At 45.0% G+C, this 27,044-nt stretch overlaps 2 protein-coding genes, 1 long non-coding RNA gene and 1 pseudogene across 5 annotated transcripts in view; 3 read left to right on the top strand and 1 right to left on the bottom strand.

The window, feature by feature from the left end:
- Positions 1–6,617, top strand: part of LOC119177017 (lysosomal aspartic protease) — a 28,199-nt gene extending 21,582 nt beyond the window's left edge. For 2 of the 3 annotated variants that reach the window (XM_037428365.2, XM_075877963.1), the window contains exons 6-7: positions 5,378–5,476; positions 6,154–6,617. In XM_037428365.2, the coding sequence (XP_037284262.2) occupies positions 5,378–5,476; positions 6,154–6,315 (261 nt within the window). In that variant the 3' untranslated portion in view covers positions 6,316–6,617. The remainder of the gene's footprint in view (positions 1–5,377; positions 5,477–6,153) is intronic. The other variant, XM_075877964.1, reaches the window with a different exon arrangement.
- Positions 437–943, top strand: LOC142775816 (dynein light chain 2, cytoplasmic pseudogene; annotated as a pseudogene).
- Position 6,618: 1 nt separating the features above from the next.
- LOC119177018 (uncharacterized) lies at positions 6,619–25,812 on the bottom strand. Its single transcript, XR_012887039.1, has 2 exons — positions 25,409–25,812; positions 6,619–6,832 (listed from the first exon to the last, which is right to left on the bottom strand). It is a non-coding gene; the product is annotated as an uncharacterized LOC119177018 (long non-coding RNA).
- Positions 21,307–27,044, top strand: part of LOC119177016 (lysosomal aspartic protease) — a 64,084-nt gene continuing 58,346 nt past the window's right edge. The window contains exons 1-2 of the mRNA XM_037428364.2: positions 21,307–21,465; positions 22,466–22,604. Of these exons, the coding sequence (XP_037284261.2) occupies positions 21,398–21,465; positions 22,466–22,604 (207 nt within the window). The 5' untranslated portion in view covers positions 21,307–21,397. The remainder of the gene's footprint in view (positions 21,466–22,465; positions 22,605–27,044) is intronic.

Below are 27,044 nucleotides of genomic sequence, written 5' to 3'. Positions count from 1 at the left end.
AGAAGGTGACGGCGGCGTCTGCAAGACGCTGGCTCGAAGTAGCGATGGCCTGCAGAACCGTGCAGAGTTCGCTGGCGGCTACAGGCGAGGAATTACGCCTGTCTTCTGGCGACGGTACTGACGTTGCTCCAGGGATGGTACCTGAGGCGAAGTCCAAGGGAGCGTGTACGGCGTCCCTGGGCAAGGAGGCGGTTTGCGAAGCCAAGTCAGTGGAGTCGCCTTGTGGTTTGGCAAGGATGCCTGCAGGCAGCGCGCTGGCTTCAGTACCCGCAGTGGCCAGGTCGGATGCCATGGCCACGGTAGCAGGAGCTGCGGGCCGCTGGAGAGTGCGTCCGCTCCGTAGGACGGTTTCTTCACGCAGGTCGTCACACACAGGTTCGTTGAACGGCTGCGCCATTGTAATAAGCGAAGCAGACACTACACTCGTTCGCCAGCAGTCAGGAGGTGCACACGTTCATCGTCCGACGCCTCGGCTTTCCACGTCTACCTTCGCGGCCGCGTGAAAGGAAATCCGTCAGGATGAGCGATAGGAAGGTAGTCATCAAGAATGCGGACATGTCCGAGGAGATGCAGCAGGATGCGGTGGATGTCGCCACCCAGGCCCAGGAGAAGTACAACAGCGAGAAGGACATAGTGGCCTACATCAAGAAGGAGTTTGTCAAGAAGTAGAACCTCACCTGGCACTGCATCGTAGGGCGCAACTTTGGATCCTACGTCACCTACGAGACAAAGCACTTCATCTACTTCTACCTCCGCCAGGTGGCCATCCTGCTCTTCAAGTCTGGCTGAGCCAGCGGAAGGGACGGTACGGTCGGCAGGGAATGGATTAGCTCAAGGGGGACAATGGACTAGATGCATCGAACACTCCGGAAAAAAAGAAATTGTGACTCGGCTGAACATTTTCAAAAAATGCAACCGCAGATGATGAAAGCTGGTGCTTTTCGCGCTATCAGCGGTGGACCTTGAACTCCGGACGAGGGTAGCTGAAAGAGTATCCCAAAAGACGCGCTGGGTACCTTGGCTTGTGTCGAGAATGGGTATGCAACTTCTGAGATGTGTGTCAGAGAACATAATTTACGGCCGGTTTCGGCATCTGCGGCAGGACATTTTGTGAAGCTGTCATCGTATTGGCTGCTGTCTGCATCTTGAGCGCCAACTTTCTCCTCATGATCTTGGTCAGTGACACCAGCAGTGGTTACCTTGGGCTCTACCGGCGCCATCACCGTAGGTGGTTCAAGCATAGACGATGCTGGTGTCTTAACTTGCCTCAGTAAAGGTGATATTGGGGCTGGCTTCTCTAACTGAGCTGTATGAGGACTATTACCAGCCTCTTCCACTGACTCGCGTACCGGCGCGGGTACTGAGAGCAGCAGTGGCGTGTCGCAACTTCGTCTGTCGTCATTCGTAGGACAGGCGGAGAAGCTTTATGCCACGCGCCTGGAGGGCTCCGAGGAACCTTCGAGGTGTTGCTCCACTTCAGCTCGGTGTGTGAATGTGGTTGCGTCGGGGAAGGACAATGCAGCCCAGTCGAGATGATTCTCTGCGGCTGCTTCGTTGGAACAACGCCCTTCAAGAGGTCCGACTTCGGTAGCGGCCTCTGGCCGCAGTGAACTTGCATCGGGTATCGACAAAGTGTCTAACTTCTCGTGTGGTAAGCTGCAGCGCACAGCTGCAGCCTCGAGGTGGAAAGCCTCTGGAGCTTGCTCCTCGATACCGTCCAGGTTGGACGGGTTGGTGGTGGAGAGGTGGTAAGGATTACGACCAAAAGCAGCTATGTGCTTGCAGCTCCACTCCACCCAGGACTTCTGCTTGAAGCCTTCATACTGGTGCCACGCTGCTGCCCCTTCCCGAAGATGGTCACAGCCACGGTCCATTTCTGAGATTCCGTCCAGCCCTCGCGCATTGCTATCGCGTTGACGACTGCCATCCAGCTGTCGGCGTCGTTCCGGACCCCGTGGAATTCCGGTAGTTCGCAGACGGCTGGTGATTGTGAGGTGGCAGGCGGCAACGCATAGATCACCGACGCGAAGCAGTCGAGCTGGTGTGAGAGCTCCATCAGAGAAGACCGAAGCTCCCTGCGTTGCTCCGGCGTGCTTGCCTCAAGGTCGTATGAGGCAGCTACATCCAACACTGCATTAATGTCACACAATGCTGGCAACATTGTTGGAGCTCGCTCGGCGATCAACGCTGTCAGTTTTTTTAGTCTCGGCGTGGAGCAGTGCGATGGTACGTCGCAGCTCCATGGCACTGTCGCACGAGGCTTTTGAACCGCTTTGGTTCGCGTCCGTGAAGTACGTGGTTCTAGTAGTACTCGCTGTGGTGACACACACGTCCAAGGAAGCATGAACAGCGTTTCTTGGCGGCTCATGTGTTGGAAGAGTACCGGACAGGGAATGCTGGCCGTGGGAAGCTTGAACAGCATTCCCAAAGGACAGGAGCCCGTGCGTATTACGGCCACGAAGTGGTAGCATAGTGTCCGTTGCGTGATGCCCTGGTACCACAGAGGAGGAATGGACACCGTCCACTGATAGTCCGATGGGCAGCTGAAGCATCCTCTCAGGCAGGAGCTGCATGGCCGAGAGCAACTACAACGATGCAGCCAATCTCGACCTCCCGATAGACTTGTGGAAGACTCTGGCACCCAGTCAGCGTGGCCAAGACCGACCTCCGAGATGCAGCCAGTATATCGACCGCCAGATCTAACTTTGGCAGATACCGGGACCAAATCACGGCACGGCCGAGAGCATCGGCCGCAACGGGGCAGCCAGTGCCGGCCGCCTGAGTCCACAGCACTTTTTCAAGAGACATCGTGGTGTGCAAAAGAGCGACGAGCTCGAGGCAACCAGTGCCACTCACCAGAGACGCTTCCCCCAGACCGTCGCTCCATGTTGCATTGTGGTCCGGGCTGACCACCACGATGCAGCCAAGCCCGCCCACCAGAAACTTTGCCGCCAGCTCCGCGCGCGCGCAGTCATGGCCGAGTGTCATGACCAAGAACGACGCTGGCGCTTCGGCGCGCGGGTAGCCAGAGCAAAGAACAGAAGAACAGCTAGCCCAGGATTGGGTGTTGTCTCTTGTTCTCTGTCTCGCTCATCACTATATATATATATATATATATATATATATATATATATATATATATATATATATATATATATATATATATATATATATATATATATATATATATATATATATATATATATATATATATATAGTGGGAGTAATAATTCAATGGGCCAGTTAGTCTTTGTGAAGGTATAGGATATGGCACAACGGGAGCGTTGTCAACGAGGATAAATATATTTAATTCCCAACAGTTTCGGGAGGGGTCCTCCCTTCATCAGGGGATGAGTTATACTGACATGAACTTCCAAACTTCGTTGCTGCCGCGTCTCTCTCGCCTTGAAAGATGTTTGCGAGAGTGAGAGAGAACTGAAAAAACAAAAAAACAAAAAAAACAAAGAAGGGGAGAAAAAAGACGAAAAAGAAAAAGAAAGAAAAGAAAGAAAGTAAAAACCAGGAAGAACCACTGTCAACACTGAGAACGAAACCAACTGTCCGTGTACGTCCACATACGGTTCTTATCACGTGCTGTTCAGTTCTCGACGTGTGTCGGGCCACCCAAGATATATATATATATATATATATATATATATATATATATATATATATATATATATATATATATATATATATAGAGAGAGAGAGAGAGAGAGAGAGAGAAAGAGAGAGATGTTTTCCACTGTCTACGCCCCTCCCACCTAGAAAGTGGCAAATTCTGCAAATTATCAAGTTTACAGGGGCAAGAGTGGGGGCTAGTTGGTTGAACATTGTTGAGACTCACACCGCGCTGGAATTAAACACACAAATAAAAGACACACTGAAGCACAGGTAGGACACACACGAGCGCGAGCGTCGTGTGTGTCCTACCTGTGCTTCAGTGTGTCTTTTATTTGTGTGTTTAATTCCAGCGCGGTGTGAGTCTCAACAAGTTTACAAGTTTAGTATCACATACTGAAATGAGCAAGAAAAGGCACGATAATAGTCCTCAATTCGACCTTTATGGGTATCCTGTGAAAAAAAATTTCGGCAGATCCCGCGTACCTGGGAATCGACGTTATGCGAAGCATGCCGAGAGAAGGTGACCGTGTTGCATTTTTTGTATTGAGCGACACGTCATGAAATGACGCTAAATATATGTACAAACGTTGCACGCACATACATATGTTGAAGTGTTGCAGATGCTTAAATAACCAGTTGTGTGCACTTGCGCAACTTTGACAACTGGGACATGCGTATTAGCAACACCAGGAACTGATATGATGCGCTGATGCTCACGAAGATGCTGGCCCTGGACACCCTCAACTTTAGGGCATGGCACCTACCCTTTTCACGACAGGTACAGCGCCCTTAGCGGCGAGAGCCAAAAGCAAATTTGGTGGCTTTCCGGTCGACGCGACAGCGTGGAAGCTTGTGCATTTCTTTGCACCCATTGCCTTCAAGATGATGCGCCGACAGGTTTCGGAGGCCACGAGCCACCAAAAACGTTTCCGGGAGACGCTGTTGAAGCGTTCCCGGTGCGCATGCGCAGATGGCGCCCATGAAAGAGGTCCATTGATGTTAACTCGCCGTGATGGCTGCATCAAACGTGTACACATATAATGTTTATAAAATTGGGTAGGCAGCACTGCAACCACTATTAGTGTTTCACGAAGATAAGTGTCTATTTGACACGTAGTTACGAGACCTGGTACAGCTATGTGGTAAAATGCTTCACTGCCATGCAAAATGCTTGGGTTCGATTCCAGCTGGGACCCTGACATTTATTCTTTGCGTTCGTTGGGTCGACGCTATATACCAATGTCAGGTATTTCTTAGCGCTCGCATGTTCTTGTCGTTCCTGGGCAGATGAAAAGTGTTAATCACCCGTGGCACATACCCGCATACCAGCGGCACATACCCGCCCGTGGGTATGTGCCACTGCCTGGCGGAAAGTGTTTAATGACGCACGGGACAGGATTGTGACATTATTCATGTACTGACCAGCGCGTCATATTCGTCAAACCATCATACCCTCCCATGCTAATTTTTTTTCACGCCAAGTTAAGGGGGTTACTGCGAGAGCACCCAAACGTAAGCGGCTAGATAGATAAATTGATACGCTCAAAGTCACCGGAGTTCACTAAGAAAGGCTTCGCATTTAATAATGGAGCAATATGGTTTATTTGTCACTGTCGTCATTGTATAGCCGGCTCATTAAAGGACACGAATTCTGAAAAGAGAACACTATATGCCTAACATTGCAATAGGTAGACAAACGTTATTTTCTGCATCGTGATATGAATTCTGATGATGATTATTTTTGCTTCTTTAGTACCAGGTTGACTGCACAAACACAAGCCTTCTGCCCGATTTTACAATAAATGTTGGAGGCACACCTCTGGTTTTGAAGGCAGAGGACTACATAGTCAAGGTAAATGCTTCTGTTTCACTCGCCTAGCAATACGGCCTTGATTAAAACTGGAACAAAAGCCTCGAATTGCTCAAAACTCGGTATTAATACTTCGCACAAAAGAGCGTTACTTGGCAACTAGTAGCGTAGGTAAAATTTTTTTTTCGAAGAACAGACTTTTTTATGTTTGTGCGTGCGTTTTCTCGAGTGTGTGTGTGTTGTGTTTGTGTGTGTGTTTGTGTGTGTGTGTGTGTGTGCGCGTATATGTGCATTCAACACTAAAAATCCCCCTTCTCCTCTGGATACGCCACTGTTAGAGACTGTTGCCTGAATTTTTATGATGATTAGCCTTGAGCTAATTATATGTAAATGAACAGTCAGAGTATTTGCTGTAAATACGATGGCACAACACATACAGAAATACCATATATTATGCCTTTCCCGGCTCCTTGCCGGCAAAGGCATAATAAAAAAAAAGTCACGAAGACGATTCTCCAAGAAATGTTGCGACATTCACGTCAAAGTACAAATGACTGCTGCACGTATACTGTAAAGGTGGACGGTAAGAAGACAAACAGCTCGCGATAAAATGCTGTACTGGCGAAAGCTCGGATTAGGTTGTGAAAGACGTCTCAAAGTGACGCTATCAAGCTTATATAGCAGGGAACCGAGAAATGCTTTGCCTCACCCACTTGCAGGTGAAACGCTACGACAGGGTCTCCTGCGTGGTCTACATAAAGGGTTACGACTTCGGTGGCGGCCGCGGGCCACTCTGGAACCTGGGCGATCCGTTCCTTGGCCGCTATTTCACCGTGTTCGACCGTGAAAACGACCGTCTTGGATTTGCCGAGGCACGCTGACTGCCTCGCGGCCATAAAACGCCAGCGGCGCGCAGGCACCGATCGATCGAACCTGGGCCGAGAAAATTTCATGGTTCTTTTACTCCCACTAACACACACTACAAAATTACCGAAAAAAAGAAGATATATAGATATATACAAATTGAGATTTGTCGAATTTGCTCACTTCATGTACGTGAAAAGTCATTCTGAGGGATACCAGACGCCATAAATATTCACAGGTTGAAATTCGTCAGCATGAAACAAGCTGTAAGAAAATGGAGTGCAAAAACATGGAAAAATAAATGGACAGAAATTTCTGAGTTGTATTGTGTTGAATTCTTTTGTAATACACCCAACTTTTAAACATACATCTGTACCTTCTTTGTCATGCGACGCTGATCCCTCGACCTGATCTCCAAAGCCTTGAACTATATGATCGCAGCCTTGCTATGCATAATGGGTTATGCCGCAGCTGTGAAGGCACTGCCGATGCTTTTTTGTCACCATATGCTGGAACCGTTCCACAAGGCTAGAGCTGTGGGAAAATTAAAAAAAAGTCAAGATTTAGAACGAACTCAATGCCATTGCCTTTTTTTTCTTGCTGTTTTACATTGCTTCCTTTATGTATATCTCCACTCCCCTCTGTAATGCCCTCGGGCCCTGAGGGTACAATAAATAAATAAATAAATAAATAAATAAATAAATAAATAAATAAATAAATAAATAAATAAATAAATAAATAAATAAAATATGGGACCCGGAAATGCAGATGTAGTCACGGCACCGCAGTGAAACACCGAGTAGCAACGTTAAAAATATGGCTCCACAGCAACGGGTAATAACTAACTAAGGGTAACTACAAATGGTCATGAAGGTTTTGCTAGCGGATATTAATGGTCTTGATGAAAATGAGTTTGCGCGATTGCTGACGGCGTTATATATAATTTCTAGACCATTTCTACATGCCCTCTTATAGACTTCCTACCTGAAGAAAACTTTTACGTGTATCCATGACACCGCGCTTTGTTAGGCCTATAAAATCAAACAATCGAAATAAAAAAAAACTTGACTACATCTTCCTAAAGGAAATCCTGATGGGATGCGAAGCAGCAGCGTTGCACACGAACGGGACAGGCGTTGGTCTTTGACTGCCGATGCTTGCGTTCGGCTTGCCTGGCTCACGCCTCCTTGTTAGGGTGGCATTCTAGCCACCCTATCCCTGGTGTTGCAGGCGCGACATCGCCATTCGCGAACGAGAGCAGCTCTGCTAACCCTCGCAACGCCGGCAACGGCCAGGTTAGGCCAAATCGCTCCGGCGCATGTTTCGCCAGACGAAGGAGCTTCGCTTTCCGGCTTCCAGTCTATCTCAGATAAATGAGTCGAAAGATTGTTCCCTTGATGTCCGCTCAAACGTTGCGAGTGGTGGAGAGGGTGAAGCGAGAGAGAGGTGACACGCAGCGAGTGCACGGCTGGCGAGGGAACAAGTGACGTCACCATGCACTGCGAGGGAAGACGTGACTACGAGGGGAGCGCGGTATGGTGCGTTGGCACAGAGACACGGATGGACAGCGGTACACAGGCTAGTCAAAGAGCTGCTTCGCATTAAAAAAAAAAAGACCCACTGGTCTTATGCAACAACCAACACAGGTGCACGCGTGTGGTAGCTCGTGTATAAGAAAGCGCCGCTGTAACCCATGGTGGACGTACAACCACGTGCGGTATTTGGCGGAGACTATGTATACAGATGCTGATTCTCTCTGTAGACTGCCCTGACATGGCCACCAATATAGAATTGAACGCACACTGGAGATAAAAAAAAGTGTCATGTTACAGCATCAATACCATCTCAGGTAAAAAATATTCTCATATATCATCATCTTCCGTTGATTGATTGATTTGTGGGGTTTAACGTACCAAAACCACCATATGATTATGAGAGACGCCATAGTGGAGGATTCCGGAAATTTTGACCACCTGGGGTTCTGTAACGTGCACCCAAATCTGAGCACACGGGCCTACGACATTTCCGCCTCTATCGGAAATGCAGCCGCCGCAGCCGGGATTCGAACCTGCGACCTGCGGGTCAGCAGCCGAGTACCTTAGCCACTAGACCACCGCGGCGGGGCGCATCATCTTTCGTAAAAGCAAAGTCTAGGCAATGGTGAAGCTGGAGATTATATTACAAAAAATGGCTGGTTAATGCGTACTGCATTTGCGAAAAGAGAATAATCTTTGGGGAGCGAAACCATGACATCTTGGCCAGTATTCACTAACACGTTTTAAGCTAAATCTATTTGTAAAAGCCATTGGCAGTGAATCGTGAGTACGTGGTCGTACATCATAATCAATATTATTTTTAGTAATGCTGGCTGGCCAATGACAAAGGTGATTGTAAACAAACAAACAAATTAAAGAACGTACACAAAAGAAACAAACTAAAAAGGTTCGTCTTCTGGTTCGTCATATCATAATGGAAGGTGGTCGATTCCTGGAAAGATAATAAAACGTGGTATACTTGGTATCTCTGATTTTACTTGTTTTTATTGTTATGTCCGCATGGGCAAATAGCACCACATCCCGTTTTGTATTAAGTAAAAAAATTGTTCTATGAAGCAAAAAAAAAAATCGAGAAGCATCGTTGGTTGACGACGGCTATTTGTGCGTTTTCGTAAATTCGCGATCATGCCAACAGCGGCGCAAGCTATACACCACAAATATATTTCTGCGACTCCCAAATAGAAGTAATAAAAAAATAGCTCACTTTATATCCTCTAATTCTGGGCAACTTGAGAATTTCAAAAATTTTCCAAAAATACTATTTTTTTGAAACTCACTTCTTTCTGGGGTGCGAAAGGTGCTCCTGTTAACGCCATAGCTTGTTAATATTTGAAGCACTAATAGACCTTTATGAGAATAATTATCTCTTGGATTTCTATTTGTCAAGCAATTTTTGAATGAATCAGTTTTGTTGCTCAAGCATAAAAAACAAACTATTGACAATTTTAAATATCTATAATGAAAATTCCCGGTCTCATTTTTTTTCAGAACTATGGAAACTGGACTTTATTATGATATTCTAAAAAAAACATGTAGCATTATTTTGATCAAAAAAAACTTACAAAATTTCAAGCATGACGTCTTCAGAGTGTCCGCTACCACGTAAATGACATCTATTGGAGAAATTAAATATAATGACTTGCTTCTTTTTCTTCCCTGATTTTGTGAAATAATAGTAATTAGGTATTTTGAGAGAGTGAGCAGTTTTCTTCAAGAGGAAAAAAAAATCAAGGACGAAGCACCTAAATAAAATACATTTGAGTATAGTTCCCGACTTCGTTTGTCGTTTTTACTCACTCAGTTCAAAGGAAGCCCCTCCAGTTGTGCCCTCTTTTTCTTCATTTTGCTCGGCTAGACGGAATACGTATCTTGAATGCTAATCAGTGGAATTTCTGAATGCGTTTTTTTATCATACGCCATGTTATCCTAGAATCGAAAAGGTTGGTGTAAAAGACGAGGTCTAATCAGGAAAGGGAACCAGCTTCTATGGAAAGCAGCCGTGAAGAGGTTGAGTTTTACTGGCACAAAATTGCACGTTTTTATACCATATACCATCAGCAGTGTTGAAAACGCGTCAAGCACGTACGTCTCAGTGGCAGTAGTCCTGGCAGCGGACGAAGCATAATTTTGTGAATCTCACTTGATTTCTATTGGCAAACATACCATGACAGAATGCCCTTCACGGGAGTAAAAAAGTTTTCATTACTTACTTTTTTATTTCTGGGAGCACTCGATCTCGCAGGTAGGTCCACTGATTATATCAGTTTTCTTGGACTTGCTTTGTAATCACAAAATCACTTCAATTGTTCACCGTATTAAACCACCGTGCGTCGCGCGCGCTCGCATGATGCACGCTACTTTAGTTACAGCGAGGCGTGGAGCGCGGCTACTCGATCCCCCACGCGATCCATATACACACTGTGCGCATCCACTACAGAGACCAGGTCGAGCTTCGATGTGCATGGAAAAATCTATGATGTCACCTACGCAACCTATATGCAAGCATTCTGTACTGCACAGTGGCAATTCCAGGCGAAGCATGTTGGGGTATATGGTCCTCAGGTTGCGTGGCGGTACTCCTGGGTCGGCACTGTCACCGTTTGTGGATTGACAGTGGCAGAAGGTAATCCTAACCTAAACGGTTTTTGTGAAGCTTCATCGTTTTTTTAATAGCACGTTCACTGAAAAAAAGGGCAAATACATGATTGATTTGATTGATTTGTGGGGTTTAACGTCCCAAAACTACTATTTGATTATGAGAGACGCCGTAGTGGAGGGCTCCGGAAATTTTGACCGCCTGGGGTTCTTTAACGTGCACCCAAATCTGAGTACACGGGCCTACAACATTTCCGCCTACATCGGAAAAGCAGCCGCCACAGCCAAAGGCAAATACATAGACATGATAAGATGCCTGCTGCACGTCTACGAACACTGCAATGATGTCACAAACTAAAATGCCCAGAAACAAAACTGTACAGCGGCCTAGTTGGAAAACTTTCATTTTAACAAGTTTGCGCAAAAAATAAGAGGATATGAAGTAGCCACGCAAGAGTTGTTTGTTGTGCTCGTGTATGTGTTGCTTCTTCTTGTGCTCGATTTTCTTGTGCACAACCGTTAACTAGTATATACTTAAATGCATTACATTTAAGTGATAGTTCCTGCTTTTTTAAAGAGCCCTTTTTATATACTCACGCGAAATACCCCATTGCTGTTATTTCACAATATCAGAGCAGAAAAAAAAGCGCGTTATTACATTTCCTTGCCCGAAGAGATATCATTTACGTGCATGGTAGCTATCACACCCTGAAAAATGCTATGTTTGAAAATTTGTAAGTTTGTTCTGATCAAAATGATGCAACATGTTTTTCCAGAATACAATACTGAAGTCCTCTGAAAACAATTTAAGTAATTTTGAGCAAAATTGAGAGCAAGGTTTTCAATCGTAGGTCTCTGAATTCACCAATACTTCTTTTATATTTCGAGCAACAAAACTCAATACTTCAAAAATTACTCGGCAAATAAAATTGCATTGGCCCGCCATGGTGGTCTAGTGATTAAGGTACTCGGCTGCTGGCCCGCCGGTCGCGGGATCGAATCCCGGCTGCGGCGGCTGCGTTTCCGATGGAGGCCGAAGTGTTGTAGGCCCGTGTACTCAGATTTGGGTGCATGTTAAAGAACCTCAGGTAGTCTAAATTTCCGGAGCCGTCCACTACGGCGTCTCTGATAATCATATGGTGGTTTTGGGACGTTAAACCACACAAATCAATGAAATGAAATGGCAGGGGATGATTATCCACATGGGGGTTTATTAGCACTGAAAATATTAATAAGCTATGACGATCACAGTAGCTAAAATCATTCCCCTAAAACGAGCGAGTTTCAAACCGATAGCATTTTTTTGGAATTTTCAAAAACACTTAGGTTGCCAAAATTAGAGAAGATAAATTGAGCTATTTCTGCATTACTTAAGTTTCAGCTACACAGGAACATATTTGTTATATACCTTGAGTGGCTGTTAGCATGATCGCGAACTTAAGAAAACGAACTTTTTGCGAAATGGCCATCGTCACCCGGTGATGCTTCTCGATACTTCTTTAGTTCGAAAAAATTTATTGGAAAACAAAAGGTGATTTCGCGCTATTCAGCGATATGAGCATAATATACAAAAGTATGAGAAAAATCAAAAATATCAAGTATACTACATTTTTTATCTTTTGTGGAATCGACCAGGTATAAAGAATTGCGCCGAGGATCTGGGCTCAGTTTCAGACAAACGCGACTACATTTCTACGAAGCTATATGCAAGTACACCAACATATTTATATGCTGCATGTGTTACTTACAGAATCCCAGGTTGTAAAAGGTAATAGAGCTTTTTCCACGACTTCATTCCTCGCATTATTATTGCGGTTTTGGTATGTAAAGTTTCATAATGATCAACGACTTGGAAGCTGCATTTAGTTCTTGTTGCTTATTCGGGTATTTAGTTTTTTTTTTACCTTCCTCATACGACGCTACAAACTAAAGGGAGCGCCTTTGTTCGTGGGCGTCAAGAAACTGCGTGTGAAAAGCACAGCTGATTGAATCCGGCTTCATGAGGGTCTAGTACATACAAAGCACTTAATGCGCTTTAGTTCGATAAACCGTCACTGCGAATGCATAATTAGGGAAAGAGTGAGCGTAGCATTAATGAGTGTCAATATGTTAACTATGGGTGCTGAGAAAAAAGCTCACTGGTTCTTTAGGCATTCAACTAAGGTGACATGAAGGCGAAGGCCATCATCATTATAATCGCCATAATCATCATTGTAGGAGCTTCAGAGGTCACGTGGGCTTTTGTGCCGCATGTCGCGTTGTCAAGGCCCCACAATGTTATATCTGCTGGCGTCAGCGGGTTCAAGAACTGCCGTGGCTAAGTGTAAAAATACTTGACTGTCGCGAATACCTCGGTTTGATTCTGCGATATTTAGTACGTTTGTTATTAAGATCATGTGGGTTTGTACCGTAAACGGTGTTTTTCAAAGCCAGCCTTTTAAGGATTTCGTCTTTAAAAATTCGGTATGAGGTGCTTGGAATTGCGTTGACGACGCACTTCTAAACATGTGGTTTGTGAGAATAGAATCGGGTCACTACGTGATGCACAGGTCACAAATTTTGAATATAGCATGACCGGCAGTTCTTTACAATGGAGAACTCAGCGAGTGCGACAACAGCGCCGTTTATTTCAAAATGAGCTATGCAAACACAAATGGACACAGTGACTAAAATGGGGTCGACCTCACAAAGACTCTCTAGTTAGTAAACAATTGTTACTATGAACTGTTATCCTTAGTAATTACATTAGCAGCATACGTCTTGTCTCTAAATTGCGCTTATAAAATATTCTTTAGTACAAGTTTTCTTGTGACCATGGTCCCACGAATAGTGGTCGGACATCTACCCGACGAGACAGACATAGTATTGAGAGAATAAACAATGCCCTCATAACGAACTCGATGTTTGTTGCGACCATTGTTCATGACGGCATAGCCAACAAAAATTATCTATAGCTTACACTACGAAGCATTTTTCTTGTATAATGTGATTTTCGTTAGCTGGTTGGTAACGTATGTTGTCTTGGGTTATTGGTCAGAGGCTGTTTTTCCTATACTGAGAAATCTTTGTGGCTTGGACTTTTAAGAGTTTTTTTTTCGTACGGTAAGCGCTTCTGGCATTTATCTATCTATCTATCTATCTATCTATCTATCTATCTATCTATCTATCTATCTATCTATCTATCTATCTATCTATCTATCTATCTATCTATCTATCTATCTATCTATCTATCTATCTATCTATCTATCTATCTATCTATCTATCTATCTATCTATCTATCTATCTATCTATCTATCTATCTATCTATCTATCTATCTATCTATCTATCTATCTATCTATCTATCTATCTATCTATCTATCTATCTATCTATCTATCTATCTATCTATCTATCTATCTATATATCTATCTATCTATCTATCTGTCAATCTATCTATCTATCTACCTATCTATCGCTTACGTATGGGTCCCTTAACTAGGCCAGAACGAAAAATTAGTACAGGAGGGTGAGATGCTTTGACGAGTATGACGCACTGGTCAAGATATGAACAATGTCACAATCCCGTAAAGCACATCATCAAACGCTTTCAGCAAGACAGTGGCATATATCTGAGGGTGGTTATGTGCCACTGACATGCGGGTATATGCTGCAGGTGGTTGACACGCCTAATTCACACCAGAGAATTCACTTTCTACAGTGCGTGGAATTCTCCTGTCGCCTAAACAATGCCGTTTGCACTGAACGTGCCCCTTGCGCCGAATATACCTTCTACCATGGGCCGAACGTGGGATGGATGCACTGTCACCCGGTTGTTGTCGCGGCTGGATAACGCCATTACGCTATCCGATCATGTAGACCTCTATGTTATCGTACGCAGGAAGCAAGAACAAACAGTACTGCTTAGTTTGCTGGCAAGCCAAGTAGTGCACAAAGAGCAGAAAAAAGATAATGACATCTTCCCAAAGGGAATCCTGATGGGATGAGAAGCAGCCGCGTTGCGCGCAGACACGATCAGCATTTTTGAACTCGCGCTTCGTCGGTGTCCTTGGTCTTTCACTGCCGGCGCTTGCGTCCGGCTTCCCTGACTCACGCCACGCAGATTTTGTAGGCGCGACGTCACCATTCGTGAACGCGATCGGCTCTGCTAACGCTCTAATGCCGGTGATGGCCGGGATAGGCCAAATCGTTTCGGTGCATGTTTCGGTGGGCGAAGGAGCTTCGCTTTATGGTGTCCTCTCCATCGCAGATAAACGAGCCAAAAGAGTGCTCATTCGCTGTGTGCTCGACCGTTGCAAGCGGTGGGGAGGGCGGAGCGAGGGAGAGGTGACACGCGTCGCGCGCACGGCCGGTGAAGGAGAGAGTCACGTCACTGCGCCCTGCGAGGGAAGACGTGAACTACTTGGCACTGCCCAAGCACCTGCAGCGAGGGAAGCGCGGTACGGTGTATTGGCACGGAGATACGGACGGACAGCGTTACACAGGCTAGTCAAAGAGCTGTTTCGCATCTAAAACCGTTGACGTCAGCGCCCTTGGTGGATTCGTCTTGCACTGCAAGACCACGACATGTTCGGTCCCGCCTAATGCTACACCTCCTCTATGGAAACAGGACGTGAGGTAGGCTAATACAACGAGAGGGTTAATTCTGTTGTGTACGGACGACATTCAGTTGCGTGCGCTGCGACACGACCTGTAAGTTGGGCTTGGTATCTATTTTTTTTAATTTTTTGACCATAGGTCTGTTCGATTCACCTTCACCACTCGGAACCGGTTGCGACTATACACATAAAGCCGAAATCGTGCAGCAGAAGTTCAGTGGTGCAGGCACAGTGCGACATCGAAAACGAATGACAATGTGCCGACAAGGTGAAGAGCTCATTTCTGTTCGCTTAATTTACACCATTCAACGAACACTAATAGATGAAAAACCGCAAATGCGGACAGTTCTGAGACACAAACAGCTTGGCAAAAGACACCTCGTTAGTAGAAGCGGGTTCGACACCTACGCCTATGCGCCACGTCGTCTGTTCAGCTGCACGCGCGGCTGCACCAAGCCGGCACCGTCAGCGTAGCAGGTGCGGAAAAATTGTGAACCACTGCAGTACCTCTTCAGAGCCTTTCGAAACAAATGGCAGGGTTGAGAGGTCGTCAATGCTGCATTGCTGAAACGAATGGCAAGGTGCAGCCCCTCGTAACTGGTTCATGTGTTGGAGGCGAATCGAACGGACCTTATAGCACTCCTATTGGTTCGGGACGAATGATTCGGTGGCAGACGCCAGAAAAATCAGTCCGAGAGCAATCGGCGTGGAGTGGAGGACCCTTTCGGCGAAGCTCGTCGCCGCCGAATCAGAATCGGTGGCCTTTCGGCGGCTAGAATGGTCAGTGTGAACGAGCCATTAGTATCTACCCGGAACGGCGAGAACACACATGGGTAATTTTAACGCGTGGACGTTAAGAAAAAGCTGACGTCGGCAGCGTCGACCCGATCAGTGCAAAAAATAAATCTCAGGGTCCTAGCGGAAATCGAACACCAGCATACAGCGTGGCAATCAAGTATTCTACCACAGAGTCACGCCTATTCTCGGAACTACTTTTCAAACACATTGATTGATTGCTTCATATGTGGGGTTTAACGTCCCAAATCCACCAGGCTTTTCGAATAGACCCTAATGACAACGAAAAGTCAGTTGTCGTTGCAGTACGGGCTATTCGACTTTATAAAAATTAGATATGTACTTATATGATACAGTCACTTCGTTGGTTTAACGTTAATTGTTGTTAGGTGACATCTGGTGAAGTTTATTTAAGTACCACTGTGCAGGGCTACCATTCTCGCGAGCACCAGCGCTTCATATCAGCTGCTCGCTTCTGGTGTTCCACGTGTTCACGTTGCTGTTGGTATCATCGCGCAAGTGCTGATAACTGGTTATATAAACATCTTTACGTGATGAACATACGTCGTGCGCGCAACATTAGTACATATATTTACGTCATTTCATATCGTGTCACTCAATAAAAAATTACAATATGGTAACCTTCCCTTCGCATGCTTCGCATAACGTCGATTGCCGAGATACGTGGGATCTGGCGAATTTTTGACACGAAAGTGTTCATGCCGGGGTCCACTAAGACTTCCGTTACGGAAATGACGTGGAAAAATACAAGTGATTGGAAGACAAGAAAAGTTCCTCATATAGGAATCGAACCCATGACCACTGGGTCCACGAAAACAGATGCTGGGCATGCTAACTTTTGTGCCACAATCATTTTTTTCTTTCTTGCAGCGTGTAACATTCAAACCACAGCAAAAACACTCCAAATAAGCTTAAAGCTCAACGTCATGGCTTCAAGGAAGATGAGCCATTTGCCACACTATGTTACAATGATTTCAAATGACACAAACCATAACATTTAGCACTTAATTCTTGCAGTAATGCTTTGCAAAAACTTCTCGCAACTTGCATAAAATAAATACGTACTGGCTGAGCGTCTAAATCACAATGTCCGACTGCCATGTGGCTTCACTATATGCTATGTAAGCCAAGAAGAAAGAACATACCGTATTTTAATAGGCCAGGTTCTATTGCTAAAAATCAAATCCAATGTGAAGTGAGACGTAAATCTTTCCTAAGTGCTCTCGGCCGAACATCCAAAACGAAAATGCGTCCCGGAAATCGATAAAAACATGCTCTACCGACTCAGGTTGTCGGCCCAGTAAGCAGTTGGATGCCCACGGTAAAAAATTTTCTCTTTGTTCTAGCCACGTTTTAACCGGCAGCGTATTTGTGCGCAACTTAAAAACGAACGTTTTAACTCCAGCTGGTACGATTATTTTTTTAATTCTCTTCAAAACGATTTCTCCTTGGCTTCCACTATATTTAGAAAAATACACAGGAACAAGAAGAATAGTTTTAATAGAATCTCTCGACAAACACTTCCGAGTGACATTAGATAGACAGAGTGACATTAGAAGAAATCAAAAAGCCGCAACAACTTACCGACGAAAGCTACACATATTATAACGGAATTCATCATTTGAGGTAAAAAGAAAATTTGGCTAAACAGATGCCAACCTACTTTGAAAAAAAGAAATGTCCATAAAAACGGATCTCATTAATCCCGTAAATAGAAACCTTGATACAACCTGCCTCAAAAATAAGTGCGGCAAGGCCAAACCACCTCTTTTTAGGCTTAAGAAAAAGCTGTTGCGGCTTGTCCATTCGCACTGGGACTGCCAATCGAAAACGGTAAGAAGCATATGAATTCTCTGAATATTCATTTTGGAACACGACTGTACTTGCACCAGGCGCGATACCAAGACCAGGCGCGATACCAAGAAGACGTTGTATATTGTCGCGCGAGCGAAGACGGACATATTACGACTCCCCATTTCTGTGTCGGAACAGATAGCTCTTTGGTTTTTTTTTTTGGCCCGCAGATAATCATTGTTTTGATATTTGTCTAGTGGCACACTGATGTATTGATGTTTGAGGTATTGAGTGCACTTAGCACACTCATGTTGGACCATTTAATTCATTCATACGTCACTGAAAACGCTTCCCGATTTCTATGCCACAGCTGAGTACACTTGTCTATATTTACAATGCTACTAGTAGCATCACATACCTTGATACAATGTTCTTGAAGGTGGGTATGCTCTCCCGATTAGTACAAAATATTGTAACATCATCAGCGTATGCCAATATGTTCCCCTCACACGTGTCTTAATTAAAACCTTGTATATTTAAATTTTTTGTAATGATCACACACACAGGTTCTAGGTAAAAAGCAAATAACAAAGGTAAAAAAGGACATGCTTGCCTTACAGATGAACGTACTTTAATTCTTCTAGGTAGCTTGCGGTTCACAATCAGCTAAGTTGAACAATTGTAAGCCATCTAGACACCCTGCGGTATCACAGAGCCAACGCCAACATGTTTTAACAATTTAAACAAAAGTCTCTAACAAAGTAGATAAAAGGTTTCGCTAGATCGATTTGTGCCATCGCAACTCTTCAGAAGTCAGCGTCACAGCGCTCCAATATGCTACCCTGCTAAACTAGGTCATGCCACGGTCCCATACTTAAACCCTTCAGAAGTACGTCGTTTATACCTACCACTGTCATATCTCAGGGTTTTGTGTAAAATGTAGCTATGCATAATGATCGTGGCATCCACCATCAGTTCTTTGATCGCATCGTTTCAATTGGAGAAAGACATTTGTCAACGCCTTAAAGGGTCACTAATGTCAAATAAACAATTTATGTCAGAGTGAAATCTCAAAGTACGACAACGTCAAAAACGACAATATTATCAACAACAATGGCCTACTTATTGAGAAATTAAGGTAAATGCACAGGAACATATGCGCTGCGATAGAATGTTCCCACAAAATAATTCTCGTTGCGTCAGACTTACCACCTACAATTAATCACTGGTAATCAAACTTGATGGACTAAATAAAGAACCTTCCATGCATAAAGAGACGTAATAAAATGCTGCTTGTTCGTTTCTGTTAGATTCCCGGAAAAAAGAACCGTCGGACATTACTATGCGCAATGCCACGAGTGGTTCAAAAGTTAAATTTTTGCCTGGTTAAATTGAACATGCCATCTAGCGGAGCCCAGTTGAACCAAAACACGTCTGCCATCACAGAGCTAATGGCAGGAAATTGTTCAATTATCGTTGTTGCTGCTGTGTCTCCCGCGGCTTTTCTTCTGCTGTTACTAGTGTTGATGGCCATGCAGTAAAACCTGGCAACGTTGTGCACGGCAACAGTGGTGTGACACGTTCCGCTTGAGGCGGGCAATGTGAAATGCACTAGCCCGATGTGCACCACTAAAATGTGGTTTTATTTGAAAATTACCACTTCCTTGGTACAATAGTAACACCAAAAGATTTATTGACTGCTATTTCAACAATTGATATCGATGTAATAGTTGCCTTTAGTATCCCTTTAACGCACCCTCAGCAGGCGACTTTGATTGATTGACATGTGGGGTTTAACGTCCCAAAACCACCATATGATTATGAGAGACGCCGTAGTGGAGGACTCCGGAAATTTTGACCACCTGGGGTTCTTTAACGTGCACCCAAATCTGAGCACACGGGCCTACAACATTTCCGCCTCCATCGGAAATGCAGCCGCCGCAGCCGGGATTCGAACCCGCGACCTGCGGGTCAGCAGCCGAGTACCTTAGCCACTAGACCAGCACGGCGGGGCCAGCAGGCGACTTTACACCAAGTGTTGGCGTTGCTCATAGCATTCATCCATACCAAACATACTTCTGCGACGCCCACTGGCTTTGCCTGGTTTTAACTCTGCGTTCCCCACTTACGCTCACGCCGTGAGCAATAGCGGCCGCCAAAGGAAAGACACGACGCGCGTTGCGTTTCCTTCTCGTTGGGCAGTGATCCTCCAACATGACGCGAGTAGGCGACCTTAGCCCGAATTGAGCATTCATTATGTGATTCTTGAAAGAGAAAAGAAGAGAAAAGTGAGCCCCGTAACTGTCTGCATCACAGGGCGACACCTCAACAGTAGCTCACGAGGAATGGGGGGTAAGAAGATATTAAAAGAACATGATCAAAGGTAAAGAGATAGAGAGAGGAGGAAGGAGAGAGCATGGCGCAGGGACAGTGACATACGGAAGTAAGAAGAAGATAGCGAAAGATAGACACGGTCGCAGGAGTCCGACGACGGGGCACCACTCAGCGAGAACTTTTGTCGGCGTCAAGAGATAGCGTAGGGTGAATCAGTCGGCCAGAGGTGCAGCGCTGTCGTCGGAGATCTCGGGGGCACAACCGGTCGGCACGATATCTAGCGAGCGAGTCATCCGGCGTCCAATCAGTAACGCTGGTCTGGCTGCCACACCGTTTTTTCTGGTTCAGCGTTCACCATTAACTTCTGGAGCTACCACAAGCATCAATGGGCACAAGAGTTCGTTTAATCATCAATGATGGACGTTCGTGATCGGAGATGCACGATAAAAAGTCAACGTGGATGCATCCACATTAAGTGGTGCTATAGCTGTCAAACACGCACGGACAATGCACAAGATTTTATATCAATGTACAGTAAACATTAAACTATACTGCTGGGAGGACATATTTTACTTTCGTGTTTCACCGATTTCCATGATGAAGGGACCAACCATGTTTTTTTTTAAGTGACCCTCGTAGTCAAAGCCGTTTTGGTAACAAAATATTCAACATGAAGAGGGGCTGCAGCGTTTTCCTTCCAATCTTTCTCGTGAGGACGCCTTTCTAGTAACCAGTTGAGAAGCATGCGAATATGGTTCTGTATTAACGGTCACTATACTTCCGAGTACTTCTAATAATGATTCAGTTTTAGTGCTTCGGAACTAATTATATGCGTTCTTACTTTCGATCATGGCGAAATTGAGAGCCATAACAAAGTCTCAACAACAACAACAACAACAACAACAACAACAACAACAACAACAACAACAACAACAACAACAACAACAACAACGAGGCAAAAGGAGACAATATCTATCAGGTAAAGAAAGGTAGTACTCAGCGATGCAAGTATAATGGGTCAGGCCTGCAATGACGCGCTCACCTAGATCTAAAATTAAAATCAACTATAGCCAATGTGCAACTTCTTGGCTGGCCACCTCACCAGGACGAAAGGAAGCACTGCAGTAATGCCTACAATCACTCGGTTAGCGTTCGGGCTTTTCAGCACTGCCTTGTCAAGCTGAAACGATAACGTTGTTTACACGAGACGCGTGGCAGCGAAAGTAGCCGCGACACCAAACACGACTCTGAAGGAGCGAGAGGAAAAGAGGCCCAGAGTTTTACCATCGCTGACACCACATTTCCCTGTGCCCGATAGCGTGGCAACGCGGTCGATGCTGCAGGCGCCGCATTGAGACGTGTGTCTTCACTTGTGATGCTACACGTTGTTTGCAACAAGAAGCAGCAAAGATGCGGCCTGCACAAGCCGCTACAGCGTTACTTTTTTTTATTGTCGGGACGGTGCTCGCGGAAGTAAAGTGAGTGAACCCCGTGCACATGGTGCGCTGCTTTTATTCGATACGTGGCATAGGGGTGGTTTAACTTTATCTGCGCTAACCAGAGACTTCCCCCGTTTAATCCGCCCGTTTTTCCTTTTATATATGTATATATATTTTGCACGCACACAACAGTGAAAGAAAATTTATGGCTCACAAATGTTGCGTTTTCGTCTATCTAAGTGTATTTAATTTTGACGGCGTCATTTGATATTAGAAGCCGAGCATGGAAATCAGTACAAGAAGGAGTGAGCAATAAGCTAGTTGGTGAATGTTCATTGACGTCAAAGAGCTTCAAAGACAGGATATATATTCGACACGTTGTACATATCGCAACGTGTCGGTATGTGTGTCAGTGCTCAGCAGAAATAATGAAATGTATACTTTCACGTATGAACTCATTAACGTAGAAAAAAAAACGTTTTGTGTTGTGATACACTTCCTGTCTTCATAAGTCCTTTGCTTTCAGGACGTCCGTCAATGATTCCTGGGTAAAATTTGACTCCGGCCAGGAGGCTGGTTTCTGGATCAGGCCATTAGTGTACTAAGCTCTGTTTTGGCGCATCGATGACATGACCAGCTAAGTGCATGGCACGTGTTGTAATCAACGCGTTGAAATCACGATGGGGTTACCCCGGGTTGAGGGACGCAGACAGGGAAACGTAATATGTTCATAAGGATCCCATTTCTTGCGCACGTGGATACTTTCGCTCCATCTGCACTCAGAATTTCCCGGCGAAAGAAAAAAACATTACTCGTGTGGCAGCGGCTATACTTATCTCGTCAGTCGCCGCGTAAACAAGCTGATGGAACAAAAATAATTCGCATAAGTAACTAATTAGCAGCATAAACTTGTTTTTTGACGTCAAGCATTACAGGTAATCATGTTTTCCTAAAATTTTATCCTTCGAGATTTATTTCAGAAATTCGGCAGTCTTTCCTTCATATGTGTTCACGCATTCTTACTCGCACATGCTTTCAGGATACGCCTTGGCCGAATGCCGTCAGCTCGAGAAAATATGGCCGTAAAGAAGCTTCCACTTGGACGGCTGTGGCCACCGGTGCTCGGAAGGCCCCATGGACAGGGCATCATCAGCGAAAACTTAAGAAACTTTCTGGACGTAAGACATTTCAGTTTTTTTAAATAACCCCTGTTACATTAAAATACTAACGACTGACTCCACGTATATATTAAAACACTAACGACTGACCTTGAAAAAAAAAACAATGGTGAAATATGCGTAAAACCAAGCAAATATTTCACGTAAGAAAAAAAAATCATTTAGATGAAACTCCCGAACTGTGGGTTCTATCTATTTGCATACCCGGCATTTTCTCAGTAGCTGGCCATCTAGCAACCCTTGGTACCGCTGCATGTTAATCGATGCAGTAAAGCTTGGTGCACACCGGCGACTAGCAGCGGTCGCGCGACCATTTGCGACTGGTCGCAAACAGTCGCGAATGGTCGCAAACGGTCGCAAAGCGACTGCTTTGGCTATTCGCTTCCTGACCGATTTTTCAGTCGCGCGACTGCTGTCGCAAAGCTGCTGGAACCAATCAGCGATGCTCAATTTTTGTTATTCGTTTTTTCATTGCGTTCACGAGAACGGATAAAAACAAGAAATGCGGCGCGCTCGGTTTGCGCCGCTCACTCAGCTGGCGGCGATCTACTGATCGGCGCTGGTCTCCAGAGTTCTCACTAATAACGAGATCCGGACGTGACTCTCCGCTATTGCGACTTCCGGTCGCTCGCATGCAGCCTCTGCCGGTGTGAACATCAGTAGCTTTTTGGTCGCCAGTCGCAAATGGTCGTGCGACCGCTGCTAGTCGCCGGTGTGCACCAGCCTTAAGGCGTACCTTCAAACCAACTAGTTGGCTGCGGCGGCTGCATTCCGATGGAGGCGGTAATGTTGTAGGCCCGTCTGCTCAGATTTGGGTGCACGTTAAAGAACTCCAGGTAGTCGAAATTTCCGGATCCCTCCACTACGGCGTCTCTCATAATCATATGGTGGTTTCGGGACGTTAAACCTCACATATCAATCAATCAAACTAACTAGTTGTTTGCTTAATGCGAGATTTCAATGACAACGCATGCATGATGTCACGACGACTATACAATGGCATGATACGGTCGCCTACGCTTAGAAAACTTTACGAAAGAGCTTTCCACAGTTTTTTTTGTCTAATCACATTAGAAATGTAGACCATCAAGCTCCTCTCATGATAATAATCATCATAATCATCGTCAATGTCGTCGGACCGTTTTTATATCCACTGCATGTCGAAGACCTCTCCCAATTCTTCCCAATTTACCCTGTCTTGTGCGACGTCATTTCATTTCGTGCCTGGAAATTTCATTGCGACAGCAGTTATATCAACACTCTCGGTTGGGCTTTGCCGGCGACGTCGGTAGAACTCACCGTATATATATATATATATATATATATATATATATATATATATATATATATATATATATATATATATATATATATATATATATATATATATATATATATATATATATATATATATATATATATATATATATGAAATGAAAACTCAAGAAAGAAAAAAAAAGCCGCGCACGCTCAGCCAATGCCACCTAGAAGATTATCAGGCCTGCTCATTGCCGCTGTGACGTCGCTCGTTTTTCCCAAGCGAGCACGCGCGCGAAAGTCTGTGAATCCACTGCTACAATCGTCTCCCGTTGAAAGATGAAGCGTTCGCGGCAAGTTTTACATGATTAACAGCTTTATTCGGTCTTTTGGGTCAAAAAGGGCACTTACTTAAGTAATGTGTTGCGCTTTAAAGCATTTGTAGGTTAACCTATGAGCCATTTCTTCCTCGAAAAAGCGACAGATTGACGCTATCGAATGCGTGGTCGATCTATAAGAGTCAGTTTGATGTACCAACAAAGTGACAAAATAAATGCGGTAAATTTGATTCACTCTTTATTTCTTTACACACACACACACACACACACACACACACACACACACACACACACACACACACACACACACACACACACACACACACACACACACACACACACACACACACACTACATCCAGAGCATGCAGAGAAAGTGTTCCTAACTCATTTGCCAAGTTTCTGGAGTTTTATTTAGTTTTATTTGGATTCTTTCCAACATCTGTCTTCATAGACACGTAGTTATTGAGGAGAATGTACTGCTGCCACAAGTATGGTATTCAGCACAATATCAGAGTGATTACCATTTCAAGAGAAAACAAAATCCTTCGTTTCACAAAAGTATCTTGTGACCGACAGAAGAAGCAGTGCTTCCTCTTTTCCTGGCCCCTCTCGCAGTGGTGCGTAGTTGGTCATATAACGTAAGGCCTGAGAAAACTATAGTACTGGGTCTATATTAAACTATGTCGCCCCTGTGGGCGCTTATACCGCACTACCGGTTCTAGGATTGGTATGTTTTTGGTAGTGGTTCTTAATTATTCTAGTTCGAAGTAGAGATTACCCACCTGAAAACCAATGAAGAAAGCGCTTTACCATAAGCGTCTACACGCATTCAAATTTCAAGGAAACGTAATAAACTAAGGTGCTGACCGCAATAATACTGCAATAACGTAATATGAAGACCATGAAGAAAATATTATGCACAAAACCGATGCACTAAGTAATGAAACATCATTTCATTTTATCAGCCAAGTGAACAGAGGTTATACAAGTCCGTGGTGCTAATCACCAGTTACAAAATGTTTACTGACCCTGAAGGAAAACCACCTGTTCTAAAAATGTTCTGCTACAAACGTTTTTTGTTTAATGTCAGGGCATACTCCAACAAGTAAGACGCACACATTACACCTTTATTTTGAATCAAAAAGAGAGCATGGGGGTGATGGGGCCATTGGAACGACTTAAAACTATGTAGTACGGACACACGTACCTCTGGTTCACGAAAAAAATGGGTGTCGTTATCAGCTTGACGAAAGACACGCTCCCATTTTGTTCTCCAGTTGTCCTTCGGAAACGAGAAAACTCGCAGCATCGGTCCCTTTGCCGTGACAATTCGCTATGCAGCATCGCCCTACCGTTCGGATTTCCAGCCGTACATATTGCGAATATCCAGTGCACAAAACGCATCACATATTCACGCTGCAGTTCCCGGACAGAAGAAAATATGGTCTTCTCAAGTCACCAACAAGAACACTAGCACGCCACGAAAGCTTTCGTCGGGCTTGATAATCCATCGCTGTCGAGTGACGAGATCAAGTGCAGGCACGTCTGCGCAGCTAAACACAAAACAGATTGACGTCATAGCCCATAGCCGACACAGTGAGCCGGCCTGGAATTATCTAGGTGGCATTGACTCAGAACCAACTCGTCGCGATGTGCCGACGCGTGCTTATCTCCCACGCGTACTTTGCCCCAAATATGGGGGCGAGGGGGGGGGGGGGTAGATGCTCGTGCACGCGCTTATCCGTTGGGGGGAAGAATCGTGCACCTTGTACTTTGACTGGAACGATTGCGTTTAGTTGCCGGCTACACAAAGATCACTGCCCTCGCTGGAGTGGTCCCGACTGCGAAAAGAGCACGCTTTTCAAACACAGTGAAGTAATAACTGGGACACTTGTTCGCACTCATCTGTATCCGTGGTTACGTTTAGTGCGTCGTTTTTGTTTAAACGGCGCGTTACGTGTCGAGCGGTAAATGTTGTTCATTCGCTCTCGTCCTGCGTGTGTTCTTTTCATGCGTCATGTGTGCGTGAACAGCGCGCAGCACAATAGATAGATAGATATGTGGGGTTTAACGTCCCAAAACCACCATATGATTATGAGAGACGCCGTAGTGGAGGGCTCCGGAAATTTAGACCACCTGGGGTTCTTTAACGTGCACCCAAATCTGAGCACACGGGCCTACAACATTTCCGCCTTCATCGGAAATGCAGCCGCCGCAGCCGGGATTCGAACCCGCGCCCTGCGGGTCAGCAGCCAAGTACCTTAGCCACTGGACCACCGCGGCGGGGCGTAGCGCGCAGCACGTTTCGACCTGGTAGCCGGTTTCAGCGTTACATTCCAAGTTGTTGCTATCGCATTCATTTCTTCACCCTTGTGGCGAAACTGTGACTTTTTTCTTAGTTACTTTAACCCACCTAGCCCTATGCCGTTCCCTGCTTCATCTCCCGTCTCTTCGTGGCCATTCTGTTGGTCTAAATAACCAACCGTTCCGGACATACCAAAGTCTGCACTTTTTCAATTGAAGTCAACTACAGTGTCAGCTACGCCTTTCTTGTTTTTAGATCAGCTGTCTTCTGGTCGCCTAAAGTTACGCCTGCCATTTTTCGTTTCATCACACGCTGCGTAGTCCTACACTTTCTCTCTGTATACTCTCTCATTCTCCACGTTTCCGCGCAATACGTTAACATAAAAAATCAAGCACTGAACTTTTTTCTTTGGTAATACGCATTTATTATCATTCTTGACCTGAGAATGCCTGCTGTGCTTCAACGCATCTTTCATATTCGTTGTTTCTTTGTTTTTGCATTTTTCATATGTGACTTCTACTCAGTAGGACGGCACAGA

The sequence above is a fragment of the Rhipicephalus microplus genome, chromosome X, assembly GCF_043290135.1.
Source record: "Rhipicephalus microplus isolate Deutch F79 chromosome X, USDA_Rmic, whole genome shotgun sequence".
NCBI classification, from domain to species: Eukaryota; Metazoa; Arthropoda; class Arachnida; order Ixodida; family Ixodidae; genus Rhipicephalus; species Rhipicephalus microplus.
This window is presented reverse-complemented; position numbering and strand designations above follow the sequence as displayed.